At 37.4% G+C, this 22517-nt stretch overlaps 2 protein-coding genes across 2 annotated transcripts; both read right to left on the bottom strand.

Annotated features, from left to right (window-relative positions):
- Positions 1–3962: 3962 nt before the first annotated feature.
- LOC130465557 (NAC domain-containing protein 26-like) lies at positions 3963–4772 on the bottom strand. The gene has a single exon (XM_056834366.1). The coding sequence runs from the start codon at positions 4770–4772 to the stop codon at positions 3963–3965; it is 810 nt and encodes a 269-aa protein (XP_056690344.1).
- Positions 4773–7293: 2521 nt separating this feature from the next.
- On the bottom strand, positions 7294–20295 carry LOC110799069 (serine/arginine-rich splicing factor SR45). The gene is made up of 12 exons (XM_022004272.2): positions 19939–20295; positions 17547–17612; positions 14919–15007; positions 13126–13172; positions 12959–13039; positions 12721–12877; positions 12429–12630; positions 12291–12356; positions 10081–10200; positions 8050–8110; positions 7934–7965; positions 7294–7754 (listed from the first exon to the last, which is right to left on the bottom strand). Exons 1-12 carry the CDS (start codon positions 20172–20174, stop codon positions 7685–7687), a joined length of 1227 nt encoding a protein of 408 aa, XP_021859964.1. The 5' UTR covers positions 20175–20295; the 3' UTR covers positions 7294–7684.
- Positions 20296–22517: the final 2222 nt, after the last annotated feature.

Below are 22517 nucleotides of genomic sequence, written 5' to 3'. Positions count from 1 at the left end.
AACATAATTAAATCTAAGCAAAGAATTGAAATAAAGAGCAATACCTTAATTGAAGAACAAGAGAAATAGAAAACTTGGATTTTTATTGAAATTGAAAGCTAAGTGTTTGCATAAATTTAGAGAGAATTAAACTAAGGGAAAATAAAACTAAGGGTTTCAATACTAGGAATTAAGATGTCCATTAAAATAATGAAACCTAGTATTTATAGTTTGCCCATAAAAATAGAAGAAACCGGAAAGAAAAACCGCGCGCTAAGGCTCTTAGGTTGTCGTCTCCCGGTCGGGCAGCATTCCGCCTGACGGGCGCAGGTATGCCCGGCGGGCGGAGGGAGACATTATTGAAATCATCTGCACGCGCCCGGTCGGGCGCCTCCCGCCCGTCGGGCGATTTGAGAAAATGGCTGATGCTGCTACTGATGGGCGCCCGGTGGGCACCGGGCGAAGCACCGCCCGTCGGGTGCCTAGCTGACGACCTGATCCTCTGCTTGCTCCCCCGGTGGGCGAGGGGAGATCAACCGGACGGGAAGCTCTTCGTCCGCAACACCGAGTCTAACTTCCGGGGCTCAATCATGAACATCTAAGGCTCCCGTAAGTCGACACTAGTCGTCCCGAACTCCCTCGGGATCATGTAGTGGCCTAAACCATAATGAAACGGGTCTAAAAAGACCAATTTCTCACTAAGTAGTCCTGAAACTCAAGGCACACTCAAACACACAGATTAGTATTAAAAACGGCTCCTAAGAGCTCATTTAACTCATAAAAGTACTAAGGGACGGGGGTGAAAACATTATATAAAACACATATATCAGAAAGTACTAGAAGTGAAATTGTTGTTGTCTAGGAATGTTGCCTACAACGTCAAGGATGAGGAAACAATGACGGGTTTGATTAAAACCTTATCAAGCATGTACGAAAAGCCGTCGGCGGTAAATAAAGTTTTCTTGATGCGCCAGTTGTTTGATTTGAAAATGGTGATTGTTGCTCCGCCGCGGAACACTTAAATGTGCTTAATTCGATATTGAGTAAATTATCTTCGGTGGATATTAAGTTCGATGATGAGGTTAGGGCATTAATCTTGTTGTTTTCATTGCTTACGTCATGGGAAACAGTGGTGGCCGCAATTAGCAACTCTTTGGGGGGAAGGAGAAGCTAAAGAGTGATGATGTGAGGGACTTGATCTTGAGTGAGAGCACTCAAAGAAAGGATTATGAGGAATCATCCGGTGAAGCCTACACGTTTGAGAGTAGGGAAGGGGAAGGCAACAAGGTGGGAGTGTCATCATGGGAGATCGAAGAGTGGAGGGCTGGGAAAATCGAATGTTGCTAATATTTTGTGTTGGGGATGCGGTGAGAAGGGGCCTGTGAGAATGAAATCCCGAAGAACAAGAAGAAGGGGAAAGGCATGACTCGAGAGAGTGATGAAGATGATGAGTCTTCGTGGAACTCGACAACGGAGTTCGGTGATGCTTTGTAAGCTCGGATTTCTCCATGGACACTTGGGTACTTGATTCTTGATCTTCGGTTCATTCCACTCCATTTAAGGAATTATTTCGGAGTTATGATTCCGAAAATCTTGGGAATGCTCACCTTGCTAATGGTGAACATGTTGAAGTCATGGGAAGTGGTGATGTGAGTGTGAAGCTCATGGATGTTAGCTTATTAGAGTTGAAGGATGTCAAATATATCTCAAAGTGAAGAAGAACTTGGTATCCGTTAGTCAACTTGATAAAGAGGGCTACAAGGTTGTTTTTGATGGTGGTTCTTGGAAGATTGTCAAGGGAGTTAGAGTTTTAGCTCATGGGGAAATGAGTGGAATGTTGTACACCATGGAAATGCAAGTACGGTGGTCGAAAAGGGATATGGTGCTTCAAAGAAGGTCACGTTCGCGAAAACGAGCCAAGTGGAATAAGAGAAGACTCGCATTAAGATTGTGAGTGTTGATGAAGAGAAGGCACACACGAATGTTGTGTGTGAAAGAAAAGCAAGAGGTGACTTGTTTGGGTGGGAGCGTTGTAAGGGTTCTCGAAAAACAAGTGAAAAAGCCAAAGGCTTGTGATCACAAAGGGTGTCAAGTTCGGGGGGGGGGCATGGTACAAGTGCTCGGAGAACAAAGGTGTTAAGGCCCTTGGTTTATGTGATGTTGATGTTACGAGGTTGGTTGAGGCCTTGGTTTTACTTCTTCGTTGATTAGGAAGTGCATGCCGCCTCGATTGAGAGGAGGAATGGCGGTTGCTTCCTCGGTTGAGAGGAAGTGTTGGTATGTGTTTTCCTCCTTGGTGTTTAAGAGGTGTGATGTTTTTTTCTTCTTTGAGTAAGAAGTAGTTGTGTGTTTCTTTGGTGGAGAGGAAACAAGTTCTCCGTTGTTGTATCAATAGAGGTCATTATGAGGTATATGAAATGTGTAATCTCGCACTTAAATTCGATCTCCAGGTGGAAGATTGTTGGGGTTTGATGTAGTGTAGAGATGGATTTGATGGGAAATAAACTAAGGAGGCATAAGGAGAGGCTTGGAAGGTGGAAGAAAGGTTACGTAAGAAAATTCAGCGTGGCCGCTTGGTTTCCAGCGGGCATTACAGTTGCGAATTTCTTCTTCCTTTCGTGATCAAGCGGGTGGCTAGCTTCCTCTCTTTATGTTTTAATCAAGAGATGTGGCATGTTTAGGGCCCTTGGATTGTCATGTATATCCTAACATGCACTATGTATACTTATAGTATGCTTGTCTTAGAGTTCGAGGGTTGTTGATTTAAGAGAGAGAAACTCCTCATTGAAAGCTCATACGCTTAAGGATTAGGTAAGGGAGATCGAGTCGTGAGGTGAAGCTTTCTTAGCTTGATAATCTCTTTGTAAATCTTCATCATAATTTCAAGTGTATTGGTGGATTTTTCTCCCGGTGTTCTGGTCTCCCACGATAAATTTCCTTGTCTTAATTTTCATGCTTGGTTTGCTTACTTAATTGATCTTCGTAATGGTTAATGGTTGTTATCATAAATTAGTTTGAACACTTCTAATTCACAACACATGGTTCGTGTATTGCTAGATACGCCGGCAGATATACATAATATTGATCATCACTCAGAATCACAATTTCACTTGTATTTGCAGCGCTGGTAGAAGAAGCAAGTGGAGATGATTAATTGGAAGTTAATTTCAGCTACAGATAGATAGATACATGTTCAATGGGTTTAATTTGGTTAACTTTATTTTGTAATTTGTTCGACTTTTAATAAAGGAAAATCTTTATGGAGTTCCATCAAAGATTATGAGTTTGTTAATTATTACTCCCTCTGTTCCTAAGTAAGTGTCACTTCTGAAGAGCGGTGCGATAATTAAAAAAAATCACTTGGCTAGATTTTGTTTTAATACTTGTTTGCTATATTTGAATATTAAAGATGGTGCCCGGCCCGAAGCCCGATCCGACCCGACACGAAAAAAGCACGGCCCGTCACGAGCACGAAAAAAGCACGGCCCGACAGGGGCACGAAGTCGTGGGCCGGGCTTGGGCCTTAATTTTTTGGAAAAAGCACGATAAGGCACGACTTGACTCGACCCGGCACGACAAAGCACGCTAAATTTAGTAAAATTAGCCTTAGGCACGATGGACCGGCACGAAAGCACGTGGGCCTGAAACCTGTTTTTAACTTTTCGGCCCGTCCTGACACGAAACAATGTGGGCCCAACCCGATTAGGCCAACAGCTCGAAGCTCGACCCGGCCGGGCCACGACCATCTTTATATTTGATGCACCTACTTCCTTCTCGTCTAAACTCCAACACATCTTATCTAGATTTCATTTGTACTTAATTTTACTGACATCATAATGACTTTGCAGGATCACGAAATAAAATACTTCAGAATCTTCATCTAAAAATCAAAAAATACAACGTACATCTAATTAATTAAATCTTGATAACAAATCATTAAACATGGTGAACAATTAACTAACAATACTAGCTTAATTGCCGGCTTAGTTCATACGATGATCCGTCTTTTGCTTCTTATTGGATACCGATTCCTCGCTGTACGACTCGTCTTCCTCCTTCTTTATACAGATGATAGCCTGATTATCAACATGTGGTAACGACGATGGCAGGATCGGAATAATACTTTTGACATTATCATCATAAATTTGTTTTAATTCAAATAAGAATAACACTTTGTTCAATCCCTTGTTTTTGGTTGATGCTCGTCGTTTCACGGCATTTCCAATCATTTTCATATCAACACGACAAATAACAAGATCCTTGTATTCTTCCTTACTGCAAACTGGCATAACACTTGGATGGAAAGAGTACTCATGCATCTTCCACTCAATCGTTGATTTTTCATCACCAACCTCAGAAAACTTCAAGTATTTATCAAACCCGATTTGGTAACCATGAATATCAAAAATCGGGTCACGACCCATCCCGGTCCATGTCCCATACTCGACTCCATAGTCGTCGCAAACTCTCCGATTGTAATATGAGTTATCTTTAGACGACGAATTTATACCAGCTTTCTTTAACTTTGTGAAGAAGTAGCCTCGAATTTCGTGTTCTTCAATGTTGAACTGCAGTATTTCCTGGAAGAAGTAGGAGGGATGATGTTTATAAAGATCAACATCCTTAATCAAAAATTGTGTATATGGTGGAAGTTCTTGATCACTAATCTTGTGATTAAGGAAGTAATTAAGAAGTTGATATTCCGTTGGGTCGAATCGGAATCCCACTGGAATTTCGAAGTTCATTGTTTGCTGATCAAGAAGATGCATCGTATCTTTGTTATTGATCACCATTTGTTCGTTGAAAGAAAAAAGTGGTAATGAAATGAATTAGGAATTTAGGATGTATAAGATGAATATATATAAAGGCCGGCATTGATATTTGATAATTGATATATAGATATGTTAGAATACCTATTAACAATTAATTAGGTGTTTTGACAACCTAAACTACAGATTAATGAAGCCTTAGACGGATCCCAAGATAATTAAATCATAATATGTTCCTAATAACTTTCCTAATTTCAATTGAATACATATTTCATATTTTCATTCACGCATTTCTAACTCAACTAGAAATTCAAATCTAATAATTTTGGCGCTCAAATTAAAACTGTGGTTGAAGAATATGGATCAAGACGGGTACTATGGGCCTTACATATCGGCCACATTGCATAAAATATACGGATAATTTCATAGGCTATTATGGCAATGTTGTCAAAAACTATCTTATAAATTTGCTTTTTTTGCGAAAAACTATTTTATATAAAAAAAAATGTTGTAATTAACTACTCCCTCCGTATTTTTTTTAAGAGATACACTTGGTCGGGCACGGGTATTAAGAAGAATAATTGAATGAAATAAAATAATAAAGCAAGTGGGGTTGGATAGATATTTTAATAATTAAACATGTGGGGACCATGTCATTTTCGTGGGTGGAGGGTGGGGTGGGTTTATGAAATTATTTGTTTAATAGGATGGTGGGTGATAGGGTATATTAGTTGTATTATTTAATTAGATGGTGGGGTTGATAAGTTACTAAAAATGGCAAGTGTATCTCTTAAATAAATACGGCCGGAAAAGGCAAGTGTATCCCTTAAATAAATACGGAGGGAGTATCTTATAAAAACAATATGTTGTAAGATACTACATTTTCCCGAGTTATGAACGTTGAATCAGAATTCTGGAGATAGACTTTATCATATGTATCTCACGTGTCAATTAATTACCCATTTTTCGTGGATGCCACGTGAGATGTACCTAATAAAGTCGACCCGGAATGTTTAATCCAATGCTTATAATCCAACCAAATGTAGTATAAGGAAGCTTTTGGTGGAGAAAACTTGTGATGTAATATGACATCATCTTCCGGTGGTTTTTACCGAAAACCGGGTTTGAGTTGTAATTTAAAAGAGATGTATAAGTTTAAGGTTGTAATTGACAAAATTAAAAGTTTGAGATTGGAATTGGCAAATAGGGAACTTTATTAAATTGTATTTGTCAATTTTTTATTTAAAAAAATCTCAAAAAATAAAGAGGTAACGGACATAGAGTGCACTATATATACCTTAAACGATACGGAGTACTTACCATTCCTTCCGTTTCTAGCTTTTTGATCTTCTTCTTTATTATTTTTTCCAAAGCAATTTTCAAGTTAAATTTGATGTAATCATGATAGGACGTTATCCAGCTAAACTTGATGCGATCTTTAAATAGAATTAGATGAAGCACTTTATTCAATAACAAATATCGAGACATAATTTTCTGTTGTGTTAAGAAAATTTAGAAGCACAATTATGGCACTATAATGTTAAATGTCTATTCTATTCCCAATAAATAATGCAAAAAAATTTACTCGGTACTACTCCCTCCGTCTCTTTTGTTTTTTACAAATTATATTATGATATTATTCATATAATTATGCTAAAATTAAGGGTAAGAAATTGACTAAATACTACTCCCTCCGTCCCATAATATAGTGCCTGTTTTCCTAAAATGGTGTCCCTAAATGATGTGCCTATTTCTATTTTAAACCATTAATTTTTACTTTGAAAATTGTATTTTTTGACTTTTATTCAACCCATGTGCTTGATTTTTGTCTTTTTTAGGCCTATTTATTATGTACACACCTTTAATCTCTAATTTCTCTCTCCATATAAGCCAACTAACATGTACTTTATCTTGAAAGAACAAATAATTATTGTTTTTATTATCAATGTTATACTTTACCTTAATAACCGTGATTTTGGTCAAACGGGCACTATATTATGGGACGGAGGGAGTAGTATACTACCAAAACTACCAAAACCGTATATGTTTACTTTTCTTATTTCTTCAATCAAGGGCATATTAATATTCGTAAAGCTCAAAACCCTTAAGTTTATGTTTTTATGTTTTATAATTTTTGAAAATAACATTTCTCTTATTATTATTAATATGATCGTTTAAATTCGATCTCGTTTATTTATTAAGGCTCGTTTGTTAAAAGATCGTTTTATAAGACTCGGCTGCTAATAGCTCGGCTCGACTCGAGCTTAAATTTAAACAAGCTACTCGTGAGCTAAGCTCAAACAACGAAAAATATAAATGAGCCAAGATCGAACAGGAAAAATGAAAGCTCGGATAAGCTTGGCTCGAGCTCGAACTCGGAAATTTCTTATCAAGCCTAGCTCGAACAGCCCAAATACTCGGCTCGTTGACATCCCTAACTGCCAAACAGACTAAAAAGAATATGTTGAGATATGGCCTTTTTTTCACAATGGCATTCTCTAGTTAGATGATCTCTCGTGGTCTGTCTCAATATAAAACACGATCATTCTCAAGGTAACCAGACCTTGTAAACAAAGTTCACAATCACTTTTGCAAATATTGCATACACGCAAGTATGAAAGCAGTGTAACTTACATTTTGCAATCCTAGTTTTATGATTCATTAACACTAAAAGCAAAGCGAAGCTAAGCAGCTTAAGTACATCTCTAGGGTAAAATTAACACATCACCAGCACCAGCACATAGCAGCGCTAGCCAGTACTCATTGTAAATATGTTTTCAGCAACAATAAAATTCCTAAAGAGTCGAGATAAAAAAAAACGAGCCAGCACAAATTACAAAACAGGCAGTCCACGGGATGGAAAGAGGCCCCAATCAACAACCTCGTGCTTAGTATGTAAACTTTCTGACATGCAACTCCCCCATATAACTTCAAACTTATGGTTTACGAGGGGATCCGCTGCTACTTCGGCTCCTGCTGCTGCTCTTACTCCTTCCTTTCAATGGCCTGCAACGACAACCAAATTCCCATCAGTGATGCATAGAATACAATTGTTCCCTTTTTATCAAAAGAATGACCATGGAAATCCACATCCAAATTTTGATCAGCACAAAATTGATGAATTTCTGAGATGTAAGTTGATAAGTTTAACGCCAGTGCTCAGCAGATAGAAGACAATATATTACCTCCTAGGACTCCTTGATATCCTCCTAGGTACCTGTAAAAGAGAGAATTGACACACTATGAGAAACATGACAATATTAATTTATAAATAATATCACTAAAATTTTACACAACATACCCTTCTTGGACTTGGAGATGGAGAGCCTGAAGATGACCTTCCTCTTCTAACTGGTGGTCTTCTGAAATACACAAGCAACCATCACAAGAGGTAAAAAAAACAAGCATTTATGGAATAGACCAATAAGCCCAACATGTAGTCACAACGGAAGGTTTTTACTTTACAATGTGATTTACAAGATAGGGTTTAATTTTAAAAGGTTAAAGTTGACCATTAATTCCTCTCGATAAATATTGATAAAAAGAAATGTTCTCAAGGTTATTTTCTAATAACATCCAATATATTTTGAGGAAATATAAACAGCTATTGAAGTGGAGGCATATAGGCATCTAGCCACGAGAAATGGATCAGTGGTACAAAAATAACAAAATCCTTCTTGGACAGCCTATCCTGGAAATTATGTCATTGTACACCAACACCCCATATGAATAAATAAAAGCCAATTACTCACGAATTTTCATTCCTGTCTCCTACCCCCTCCGTCATTTAAGTTCTTCCCGTTAAGAATCTTGACACTATTCAGAATTGAAGAGAATTTTCTAAATTATTTCCAATATATAATGTCTTGTTTGATCCATCTCAACGACTACTTTAACAATATCAAACTTTTATAATTTTAACCTATGTTACCGGGACTCGGATACCCACGTCGGACACAGATACCTATATCCGAGTGTCAAGAATCCGGTATTTGAGATGAAATGAAGAATCCGGGTAACAGAGATTTTAACTAAGATGTAACTAGAGATATTAATGATTAAAAATGTGCATCGAGAAACATCTAAAGAGAAATGGGAAGAACTTTTAGTTATGGAGGGAGTATAATCCAAAGTCCAGAACAAAAGCTCTGTACCAACCACTCCAACTATTCCCCGGCAAATGGGTAACCTAGATTTCATGAGACATCATTCACTTCTCAGAAGAGTCTAACAGATGTGATTTTTTCAGACTTGCACCCGACCGACATACCCCTTAATTCAACATTCATCATTCCCCATACAATTCAAAAGGGGCAATTTATATAGTTCCAAGATATTTTGGGCACTTATTAATAGATATTGAGAAGGTATGGGATAACGAAAAGGGAAACGGGTAATAAACTAATAACTTGAGAGAAAAGAACATTAAGAGAGAGCATTACTTGATCTCAATCTGGCTTAGAAGTAGCATTATTCTCTTTTCAAACCAAATAGGAGAAAGAAATTATCACTTGCAGTTTTCTGGAAGTCTGGTTACTCCCTCTGCCCCCAAAGAATTCAATAAACATCTAGTTTGAGTTTTTGGTTGGGTCCATCAAGTATAATAATATTTTCTTTACCTTAGTTCCCATTGTTATTCACCTATACTCAACATAGGCCCACCACTTTATCTTACCTCTATAACAAATATATACTTGTATATATCCAGTATCTTATTTTTTTATTCACCTAGACTTACCACCAACAATTCTCTCCTAAATCTATGTACCTAAGAAAAATGACTTCTTTTAGGCACGGAGGGAGTATGTTTTGAAAGAAAACAAGAGAAAACCACAATATTTAGAGCATCCAGAAAGGGAAATCTCCACAGATATGTGAGCTCAAAATAAGAGTTCAAAGGAATCTTCTGCATTTGGTGTTTAGAATCTAGGTTTTTCTTGGTGGGATGAACTCAGCCAATTCATCACTGGATTCACTACATAGGAACTATGCAGGCGCTAGAAACTAAAATTGCCCATCATCAGAGGCACTGCAGCAGACAAGTTTCTAGCCTTCCAAGAGTCCAACTGTCCAAGAAATCCAGAACGTGAAATTTGTGGGAAAGAAAACTGAACTTCAGTTGGGGGACCCGAGAAGTTTGACCATAAATCAAATACCTAGCATGACAATTAGGTCATTGGAACTCAGTATTGACTCACCTCATCTAAACAACTCAATTTTCTCAAAGGTGTTTAGACAAGGCGCAAAACACAATTCACACATTGCTTTCAAAATTGCTTTACAAGCCCATGCAAAACTAGAGTATTAGAGAACAGTTGCAAAATTCAATTACCTTCGAGGTGAGGGTGATCTTGAGCGTGAGCGACCTATCCTACGAACAGGAGAGCGGCTACGTCTACGACCAACAGGAGACCTTCTAGGAGGGCTCCGAGCTCGTCTTGGTGGTGGCGAGCTGCAAACATTGAACCATGTATTAAATCAGTTTCAATTTTGAAACTTTTTAGGTAAAGAATTATAAAAACAATAACAACGAAAAACCAGAGGGTACAACTGATTCAATACAGGAGAAAAACATGAAGAACAGGGTAAGAATAAAAAATCTTGTTTTTTAGCAGATACTGAACAATGAAACAACATCACCATCGACACTCATGATAAAATATAGGCACCAGCTTAGCATGCAAGATTCTAACGGAATGCAGATTGAAAGAACCATGTTGCTTAATATGATTGAAAATGTCACTCAATTACTAGAATACAAAAGTGACAAAGTATCACAATTTAGGTAGTTACACACTAGATGATAACCATGTGGGGTCAACTCGAAGTTTGGTAAGTCTAAATCTTCTGAGTTCCATTTCATCGAGGCTTTGAAAAGGAAAGAATGAGAACACCACAAAATTGTACGTCACCAAGAAACTCCCACAAAAGACTTATTTAAGTGTGTCAACTGTACTTGAAGAATAAAAGTGACAAATATCGATTCTAGTAAGATAAAACTGGCATTGACCTTACCCAGTAAAGACTAGCAGAACTTTTGTTTTGCTTTTGGAAGAAAAGACAGTCCTGATCTTAACCTAAAAACTCTAACAACTTAGAACCTACAAGAAGCATCAACACCAGATCACTAACTTCGGACAACACCATAAATGATACCATTATCCCAACTGTTAGTTAATAATAGTGTCCACAATTATTTGCACCATACTTGCTGCACAAATAATCTTCCTGATAACTTAAGCCATTGAACAATGTCTTGACAAGGGTATCCTTTAAGGGTGCTTCAATGCAACCATCAACAATGGCTCACTCAAAAAAGCACTGGCTAGCTCCTATACAAGTAATAGTGTCAATGAAGAGCCAGGCGTGAGAAGAGCAGTTAGGTAGCTTCATGCTAATCCATATGCAAGCACCAGATGCAATGCGGCACTGAACATCTTTGTCCTTCTTTGCAGCGTCTTGTTTCCCAAGAAGCTTTCGATTTATTTATTTTTGGCAATTATTTGTAATTAAAAATAAGGAGTGGGGGGTGAAGATAGCAGCGAATCTTAAGCAGTGACTGAGTAGCTTCAACCTTCAAAATGTTAAAAGTGCATATTACAGTGATCCCCACGTATCTTCTAAAAAGAAACCTCAGCTTGCTTGAATTTCATACCAAATAGCAAAAAGACCTTTAGTTAACGCCCCATCCAGCTTCCTATAGTTACAATTGAATCTCTTGAAATTTATGGTGGTTTCAATCCTTTGTCTACATCAAGTGCTATAATCATCTTCAAGGTGATTTATACTCCACAAAAAGGAAAATACAAGCAGGTCGGGAAGACAAATATAATAGAACACTTTCTCCTAAATTTGCAACAAAGCAGGACTTTGCCTCAGTGACCCCTTCAAAGTGAAAGGTGCTGCATTCCAGTGAAATTGATAAATCAAGGCATCGTAGTGTAGTGCCTTATTTAACAAACTAGCACAATCAATTTGGGAATGGCTTACATTAATCGGTTGGTCCAAAGTTTAGTGATTTCATCTCTTTATATAATAGACCCCATCATAGGAAAATAATTACCATATATTAGTCGGAAAGAAAAAAACTGATATGAATTGTAATGATCTGCCTCAAACTATAGTCTTAGATAAACCAGCAACCACAAAAATTAATTTTCTGAAAGTAAAAGGCAATCGGCCAACATCATCAACCACATACAGAAAAATCACACAAGAATAGAGTAGGCTATCCATAAAAACACAGTAAAAGATAATATGTGAACTCCAATTACAGATTATTTTATGGAGGTCTTAGATAAACCAGCAACCACAAAAATTGATTTTCTAAAAGTAAAAGGCAATCGGCCAACATCATCAAGCACATACAGAAAAATCACACAAGAATAAAATATAAGTAGGTCATCCACAAAAACACAGTAAAAGATAATATATGAACTCCAATTACAGAATATTTTATGGAGGTTACACCGAATTACCACCGTTTTCTTATCAATGTCAGGGGACGGTATATTCAATAACAGTGTGTTTAAGATTACATACCGTCGTCGTGGGGGTAAGGGAGATCGTCTACGAACAGGACTTCCTCGCACCCTCCGCGGAGAACCCCTATTGAAAGTGATCCATCAGTATTTTTAAGCAATCAAATCAATATAACAAAAGTAGTAGCAAGTAACTAACCTCACAGGTGATCTTGGGCGCTTTGACGGAGATGGAGAACGGCCTCTCGGAGATATAGGACGCCTTCTTTTAGGTGATTCACCTCGGCGAAAAGGGGATTCTCTACGGATAGGAGAATCTGCACGACGACGAGGTGGAGGATTCATTCTTCTAGGTGAACCCCCTCTGCGAGCAACAGGAGATCTTCTAGGACGTGGAGATGCTGGGAACATGCAAAATTTTAGAATGAGTATGTAGTGAAATACAACTGTGGAGTGATTAAAAGTTTAAAACGATTTTTCTTAGATTGCACCTTCTCTTGCTCGTTTTGGTCCATCCTTCCCAGCATCTACACCGTCATTTTTGGTAACGTCTTTTTTGGGAGGAGGAGCAACAGCTTTGGTGGGTGATACCTTTTCACTGGGCGGTAAGGTTAATTGCGCCACCACAATAGTTCCATCAATTTGAGCCTGCATTGAAAAACAAAAATATAAAGCAGCCACGACTACATATTTAACCTGATATATCATTCTAGTGAGACGTAGACATACTCCATCCATATGCACTTGTGCCTTTTCAGCATCAGCTCTTGTCTTAAATTCCACATATGCATATCCTTTGGGAAGATTGACCTGTAAATATTGGTATGTCCAAGTTAGATAATTAGGGAATGAATACTTGCCTAGATATCTTAAACAAAAAAACTGAAATAACTTACAATTCGGTCCATAGCCAGTTCTACATTTACAACTTCACCAAAGGTGCCTGCCAATACGGTAAAAAAAACAGGAATGCAAAACTAAGTCAGACGTAAAAGCGATGCCTACCAAATTTCAATCAATATAGCACAGAACAAAGCATCCCATTTATAATCTATATTCTAAATATGCAACAAGAAACATAATAAACCAGTACTTGTGCACATATCACTTATGCATACAATAAACCAGTACTAGATCACAGTTAATTCCATGATCTTAGTGATAACTCTATTGGGAGGGGAAAAAGTATCATCATTCGGAACGCTCTTTCCCCTGGATCAATCATTCTATATATCTAAATCAAACTTATGCATATACCATGGGGACAAGTCAAGGGGAGATCAACGTAAACTATGAGGCAGCAACTGAGCCATAGCAAAGAAACTAGAGGTTAAACTTTCAAGGAACTATTAGCTAAACCCTGAAAACTTTGATTTCGTTGGAAACCTATCTATAACTTTTTTTAAATAGGAGGATCCGGAGGAGAAGGGATGTATGTATTTTCCTCTGTTGGCAAATGAAGGGTTTGGGATTTGTGACCCCTCGTTCTTTAATAAACCAATCTTTCAAAAGGAAGATAATCTACAGTAAATGACCAAAATATACGCACTAATCATACAAATTCACCTTTGATAAGTGACACTATTTTCCGGATTTTCCCTCTCTCTACTATAAAATGGGGGGAGGTGGGGGGGAATCAATTCAGGGTTATGCTCTAATTTCTCTCTCCTCAAATGAATCACCCACACACTTGCATATAGGTTTGCAAATTCAATGTATTTGCTGCTTTTCTTCAGTTTAAGACTTGATGTTCAATTGCTTCTATTCGAATCATCTTTTTGTGCTGCGTTATTTTCGTCCATTCATGGGAGACGCAATCTGATTGGAATAATGCGTTCCTCTGATCACCTTTTTCTCTTTCATGGTAGATGATTGTGTTGATGATGTTCCCCTCCACTTCCTTCCACTTCTCTCTTAACCAAACAAGGGAAATGATTTTCTTACTTCCTCCCCTCCCCTCCTCTCCCTTCACCTCCCTTCCCCTTCCTTCCTTATTTCCTATCCACACACACTGTACAGCCTTCCATTTCAAAAGGTGCAAGGTAAACCAAGAAGTAGAACCCAAAACATCAGGGGTAAAGAGCAGAGTCACACAGTCAAGAACTCAAGGCAAAAAGTAAACCAGAATGCTTGCACAACACTTGACAACATATTTTTCGGATATAACACATGTAGTTGCAGCTATATTGACAAATGATGGCTACGGTTTCTTCTACTTTGATCAATGATTTTATTTATTTCAATCAAAATTAGAGAACAGGAAAAAACAATTCAACTTTGGACACATCGACTGTTTAGGTGCACTGAGGAGTTTGTAGACCGATGACTCCATGCAAACATGCCCAAGGGGGCCTGACGCTTCTAGAACTAAGCAAAAACCAAAAGCTGAATACACCTTCCCAGAATTAGAAGAGAACTGCATCCATGAAGAACACCAACTAGTCTAATTCCAAACAAATAAATAAAATGCTTATAATCCACAAAGAGGTTTGCAGCTAATTAGCTGTTTGGCTGTAAACGCACACGGTTGCACAATTTCTTCCAAGATTTCATATGCATCTGGAATCCATACATGATAGAGAAATATTTAATTTCCCAAAAGAATAATTTAAACACGGAATAGGAGTTCCCAAGCCACAAGAATCTTGATATGTACATAATGAGAGAAAAATGTTTAAACGGTACATACCAAAAATCTCTCTAAGATGACCCTCATTAACATTCCTTGTGAGCTTGTTGATGTAGACAACCTTAGATTCTGGAAGTGTTGAAGGTTTCCTGAAATGAGCGGGCAGCTAGACCAAATCATTAAACGAACAAAGCATATTTGAGTTTGGAAATGGTACATAAGTACATTACTTAATTTAAACAAGTAATTAGGCTTCAAGGTAAACAATTAAATTCAGTAGCATCTTACAGTTACTCCAGAATAAGATCAATACCAACATGAAACACAAAAAATACAAACTTATTTGAGTTAAGAAACTTGAATACCTAATGTCCAAATGCATCAAATCCTTAGAATCAGATTAAAAATACACGAGTACATGAGGAAAAAGAAACGATGACAGTTGGGAGAAAAATCGATCTAAGCACCCTCAATTAGTGTTACACGGAACGGGGGTCGGAGACTCAGAGCGGAACGGGGAATGGGATTGCTGCCTCCGAAGTTCCCGGAATGGTGTGTTGTTTTATATTCCAAAAAAAAAATTGGGAGAAGAGGGGGGGGGGTTCAGACTTTCAGCTTAGTAAATGATAGTCTATCACTCCAATTCAATTTTCTTTTGTAATAATATTTAAAAAGAGGGAGGAGAAAGAAGTGATTAACTGCGAAAAAGCTTTACACAAATTAACAAAACAAAAAGAAGATAGAGAGGCCACATGCTTTTACACTGCAAACCAAAAACAAAAACATGAAAACCCACAAAACCTAGAAGAAGTTGAAAAACCCAGTGTCCCAGTCGACATTTCCAAAGTTTTCTCTCCCCTCTCCCCTCTAATCTGCTTTGGAATTAGCACACTTAACCCACCACTCTACCAACTTAAAGACCTTCCACCTTCGTCAAGTTCATTTATGGATCTGGTGAACCGGTTGGCAGCGTTCAGATCTGCAATTCGGATTACCGAACCAGATCTCCGAACTGCAGCGTACCGAAACGACCGAACACCCGTTCCGGTTAACACTGCCCTTAATCAGAAAAATGGAATGAAGGTGAAAAGGTAGTAGTCAAAGCATGACGCTTCCATCGTTGATTTGCTGTAGATAACAAGTGGAACTTTTAGCAAAGGAGGAGGCTAACGCTATAACTTAAGTACTTAACTATAACAGACATCAAATGCTTATAAAACTCCTCCACAGATGACTACTACTATTACAAAGTTCCCACACATAACGAAAAAATAAAATTAAATGCCATAAAACTCAGGCCCTACAATTTTTCTGGGAGCCAACATGTATAGCATCAAAGCTTCCCATCTTAGCAGCCCATGGTTCATGGGATAAAGGCCAAAGAGGCAAGAAATCCTAGATCTAGAATGAGGGCCAAATCTACCACGAAATCCTAGATCCAGAGTGATGGGTAAAATATATTAAAAAAACACTTCAGCAAGTGACTGAGGGCCCAGGGTAGAATTACCTTAAGGCACGTGATATTTAATATTTTACATCTCTTTTACAAGTACTTTTTTCTTTTCAAGTTTTTTTCCCAGCAACTTATACACGCCTATCATGAAATATCTTTTTACAGACTTCTGTAAACCTGGTAAATCTGCTTTTCATAAAAAAAAAATGAAAAATATATAACCTTGAAAAGTATAAAAAATAATATTTCATATTTAATAATTGCCATGTCCCGGTACCCGCGTCCAAATCTCGGACAGATCCCCTGTGTCCCCAATTCTCGGACTTGCTGAATTGAACACTCGGATCCGTACCCGGATCCGATACTCCTAACCAAGTCCAGGAAACTAGAAATCCTACCATAGACACAAAGCAGCCATCCAGCAGATAGCGAGGAGACTGAACAAGAAATCTTTCTGCCTCTGACCACTCTTTACAGCAGGATGAATTTTCTGCCCAAGAACACAATTCTCTTCTAAGGTAAATATCACCCAAAAAAAATAACACACAGTGGTTGGCCAAATTTGGATAAAATTATTAATGGCCAAGAGCTTTGGTATAACACTATAACATACAATAGAAGTGAATCCAAAAAATAAAGACAACTATCTCAAAAAATGCAGTGTCGCTAATAGAGCTGAAGTAGAAACCACCAGGCACAATTTTAAGCAAGTAGGGAAAGGCCGATCTTTACCTAGGTCACTTGTATTTCTAATTGATAGGAAGTAGCAAGCCAATATATGCCTCCCTAACCAAGGCTTCATCTAAAAAGTCAACTGAAACCATAAATGAAAGCTTAAGTATATTTCAGTTGTACATTTACAAGTATAGCTAACCAGTTTAAAGCAAAAATTAGTTTCATTCAGGGTTTTACCGCATCGTGACTGCATTGCAAAGGTTTGCAATGCAGTCACATCACAGTCAGATCAAAACCTTTGCAATGCAGTCACGATGCGGTAAACTCAATTATGGTGTCAAATTTACTACACTGGTGAACGGTCTCGTACTCTCATTACAGAAAATTCCAACAAAGAGATCAAGAACAAACTATTGTAAGTATTTTCCAAAGGGGACAAAAAGGTCGCTGGTAGCCACAACAAGCAAAGCTACCAGTAAGACATTGCGCAAGAAAATCAGAAAGGAAAATCAATTCCACAAAAATGCATCTATGATCACACTAATATAACAACAGTTTACCTAGGGGGAGAAGCCTTTTTAGCCTGTGGAGGTGGAGAACGGCCTCTCTTTGCTGGTTCAGGGGAACTGCAGAAACATTCAATACATATTTATTAAGAGAAACATATAATACAGGATAATACAGGAGACCTTTTTTTTTGGGGGGGGGGGGGGGGGGGGGAGTTGTTTCCAAATACTGATACACAGAAAAGACTCTAATTGAGAATTTAACTCAACCTCGCCTACAATATCATATGTGATTCACACAGAAGCTTGCTGGAAATTATTTTCATAACAGTTCTCGTTATTTTTCCTTGAACAAACACCAGGTCGGTAATGGAGTAAACTGGGTCTAGGAGCGTTGAGGTGGGTTGCAACCCTTCTTATTTTTGTTTCCTTGTCATTTATCTAGCCTATCTGCTCTAAGAAATGCTCCTATACCTAATTGCATGATGAGAGACAGCTCCTCTATCTATTTCAGTTTATAGAGAAACTCTTAGGATAGGGGATTGGAGATTCACTAGCTGCTTATACATTAATGTGTTCTTTTTTCATCATGGGTAATCAAAGGGAAATGTTCTGATTTTCTCAAAAGTCTAACTCTTCTCAAATGAGTCAACGAACATTGGATAGGAAAACTTTTAAGCAGTTTTTAAACTCATTCTTACAACAGCCACCTAAAGAAGGAGTGAAGGACCCAACCACTACCACCCTCCCAGTCAAAAGATTCATCTGGAAGTCAAACAGCCGCCATAAGGTGGAAGAGCTTCTACTTCACCGACCAACTTTCAGAAAACCGTCGCCAATGACAAGTACCTAAGCCAGAGTCAATAATCTCACATGATGCATGTGTGAGTTGCAAACAATGGTAAAAATAAAAGTTACTTGTCCTTGCAGTATATTATTGTCTACACTAAGATTATAGCTTTTGGGGACATGGAAGTTCCTTTAACATTGCAAGACACTACATTAATTACCAATCCACTCAATTAAATGGGTTGCATAGTAAGGTCAGCTCATATTGCAATGAAATGATCTACTACAACCCATTCAAATCGAAGTTTCCAAATTATTGGTACTGGTTTCGAGTACTTCTGAGACATTGTTCTGCTAGACTAAGGCTGGGCTTATTCTGAATTTTTCAGTCGACACTTTTACACGGTTGGCACACTATTGGACATACATCTTAAAGGGGACTAGGTGGTGTTGTATGTTATATACTACTGAACCAACTAACAAAGTCCTCCACAGGAAAAGGGTGATCAGAGAAAGTCAGGCAGAAAGAGGCATGAGGTTAAATCCCTAAAGACTGCAATAAAGAAGCTTAACTGTAAAACTTGAGGGTGGAAATTTACTTGATAAATACTATCAAAAGTTAGATAATATCGAAATATCACAAAGTAAGTTGGCCAACACCAAATCTCAAACCACTCCAACACCTCAAATATCAAAAAACTCATAGCAAATTGCAATAAAAATAGAAAATGGTTGGACAAGAAGAGATGGACATATTTATTTTAACACCTTATTGCTGTAGCTTCTTTTTAACCCACTACCACCCTAATAGAATAATGACCACATAAAGACCACAACTAACAAACAGGATTTACTCACATCATATATTTATCCATCATAGCTACTGAGTCCATTTACAAATTAACTAATGCAATGGCAAGAATTTGCACTCATCAGACAACACTCTGTTACTACTCCCTACAGAAGAGACAAAAAACTAAAGAAACCTGACATTGTATTTAAACAGAAAGCAAAAATAGAGAGGAAAGCTATTCAACAACTTACCAATATCTGATTAACATTTCAGACTACAGAAAAAACTCAAGGTTGTAACACTCAATTAACATATTAGATTTACTTATTCTATAATACCATGTTTGTTTATTACTTTATTAGGAGAGAAAACTATGGACAAAGTGAATATGTCAAAATATTGGAAATCAGTGTAGTTATAATTATGTCATTTAGTTTTCCATAGTTCTCTCAAATCAATGGAAAAACTGTGGAAAACTAGGAAAATAAAAAATTCTCTTGCTAATTACAAACAAGTGAACACTATTAATTTCTTCAAATTTTGTTTTTCCACATATTTCCTAAGTTTTGATTCTCCACTAGTCGAAATCCCAAACACAGCATAAATTTCAATTGCTAATAATCTTTACAGATTCTCCCTATTTTCAAATACCCTAAAAGACTAAAAAGGAAGGGAAAATAGACAAATAAATAAAAATAATTGCCCCATTTCTACGTTCCTAGTAAGTCATAACAACCCTAGTTTACAATTTAATTGAAATGAAATCATCGAATACACCCACATTACAAAAATTGCAAGTCAAATAAATTCAATAGAGAAAAGGCAAAGGAAACAACACACACACAGAGAGAGAGAGGGGGGTACATTTTGCGCTGCAGAGGAGGGCTGACGCTGGGACTAGCACTGCGAGAGCTAACGCTGCGACGAGAAGGCGAAGAAGAAGAGGATAAGGAGCGAGAGGGGGAACGGGAGCGAGAGCCGGAACGGGAGCGAGAGCTGACACTGCGAGAAGCGGAGCCGGAGGAGCGAGAGCGGGAGCGGGACCTCGAGGAAGAAGAGCCGGAGGGGGATGCCCCCCGCCCACGGCTTGGTTTCGCCATGGATTGTCGAAGGATTTTTGCAGGTGGAGAAAACCCTCTTGGCTAAACCCTATCGAACGGAAGGGAAAGGGAAAGGGGGGAGATTTTTTTTTTATGGGAACGGTAGTGACTAGTGAGGACGGGGGTACAAAGTAGAAATGATGTTGCACTAATGCTTTACCCGAATGGCACTTAGGAAGTGCAAATGTCCAATACTCGTAAAATTGATCCACGTCAGAATAACTAGTAGACTCGTTGTGCATAATTTAAAACGAAAGTTTTTTATTTTTTTGAATCACTTCTTTTATAACAAGTATAATTTTTGATTTTCACTGTCTTATACATGTCATAATTTAAAAGCTTATGACCTTATAAAAAATTTAATTTGAAAATTATCACCTTAATGTTTATAAATTTTGAAAATTATCACCGATCAACGGTTAACCTTTTCGTCCAATAACTCAATAAGCCCTACATACTCGATTTTGTTGTTCTCCCCTCATTTTCATGATCTATACCCTCGTTTCGTTCTTTTCTTTACTTTACCACATTAAACCCTATAATATATATGGTTTATTGATAATATATGAGTCCAGTTGAATCTTAGGATTGCTTGAACGTAATTTGTTTGGGAAATTAGCAATAATTAGGGTTGTTAATAACTCAATGGTGGACTAAAATGATATCGGTTGTATGAAAACAAGGCTCAATCTTACATTTCTATGAAATTAAGGGTGTGTTTGACGGTAGCGTTTAAGGTAACGGGTAGCGTATTAATCTATTAAAAACGCTACTTGTAAAATTCGTAAGTGTTTGGTAAGGTAGATGTTAAGGTAACGGGTAACGATAGAGCCATAGAGGTAGTGGTTGGGTAGCTTTATCAAACACTAGAAATAGTAGCGTTCAATGGCAACGGATAACGTTTCATAAATTATACAAAGTAATAAGGTTTAAACAAAATATACTTCAATTTTTATTGTATTTTACAATTTTTTATGGGAACGATAGTGAGGATGGGGTACAAAGTAGAAATGATGTTGCACTAATGCTTTACCCGAGTGGCACTTTCGGAGTGCAAATGTGCAATACTCGTAAAATTGACCCACGTTGGAATAACTCGTTAACTCGTTGTGCATATTTTAGAACGAACGTTTTTTTAGGATCACTTCTTTTACAACAAGAATGGTTTTTAATTTTCATCGTCTTATACATGGCGCATTTCAAAAGCTTACCACCTTATAACAAATTCATTTGAAAATTACCACCTTAAATGTTTATAAATTTTGAAAACTATCACCGATTAACAGTTTCCGTTAACCTTTTCGTCCAATAACTCAATAAGGCCTACGTACTCGATTTTGTTGTCTCCCCTCTTTTTCACGATCGATACCCTTGTTTCATTCTCTTCTTTACTCTACCAGATTAAACCCAAAAATATATATGGCTTGTTGATATCTATACTAATATATTAAAAGACGTTCTTGAGAATGTATATGTGTTACGTATATCCCTCCTTATTACGCCACGTCACCACTAATCAGCATCATGACATGACATTGACAACCAAAAAACATGTAGCAAGGATCTTAACCAACTACAACTTATGTTAAATTCTCTATATAAACATATATGTTATTTTTACAATAAATAACAAATTGATTAAAATTGAATGCAAAAAAAGGGAATGATTACTTCATTTATATATAAATGTACAATTATTATTTTTCTAGATTAAGCCTCAAAAACAAACAAAAAAAGCCCAAGGTAAGAGGATAAACATTGACGGTGGTTGAGTAATTAAAGAACAATATACGTGCACACGGGTGCATCGTGAACTCTCTCACATTTTATTCTTACATGTGAGGAGAAAATGTAGGGACCACCAATAGGTATAAAAGTTCCATTGGGTGGACGATGCACTAATAATATCCATAGTAATGAATCAACTAATAATGAAGAAAAGGATCCGACTTTGTTTTGATTTTCGGATGTGGGGTTTTAGCTTGGAAATGTTGCTAATCTACCGCTAATCTTGTATCACCCCATAATTCTACAACGAAACAATTTATGCGGGAACATTTTTTTAAAAAAAAAATCCGAATAAAAGTCAAAAACTTCGGGGCAACGCCCGGGCCACACACTAGTTGTTTCTTTAATATAAGTTCAGTTGAATCTTAGGATTTGCTCGAATGTAATTTATTTGGGAAATTAGCAATAATTAGAGTTGTTAATAACTCAACGGTGGATTAAACTGATATCGGTTGTATGAAATCAAGGCTCAAACTGAAGGAAATAATGCCCTTGGTCCAACTATGCATTTAATGATAAGTCTAATAAATGCGGTTCAGTATTAATTAACAAGTT

Source organism: Spinacia oleracea, chromosome 1, assembly GCF_020520425.1.
Source record: "Spinacia oleracea cultivar Varoflay chromosome 1, BTI_SOV_V1, whole genome shotgun sequence".
NCBI lineage: Eukaryota > Viridiplantae > Streptophyta > Magnoliopsida > Caryophyllales > Amaranthaceae > Spinacia > Spinacia oleracea.
Note: the sequence above shows the minus strand (reverse complement) of the source record. Positions and strands in the feature narration are given on the sequence as shown.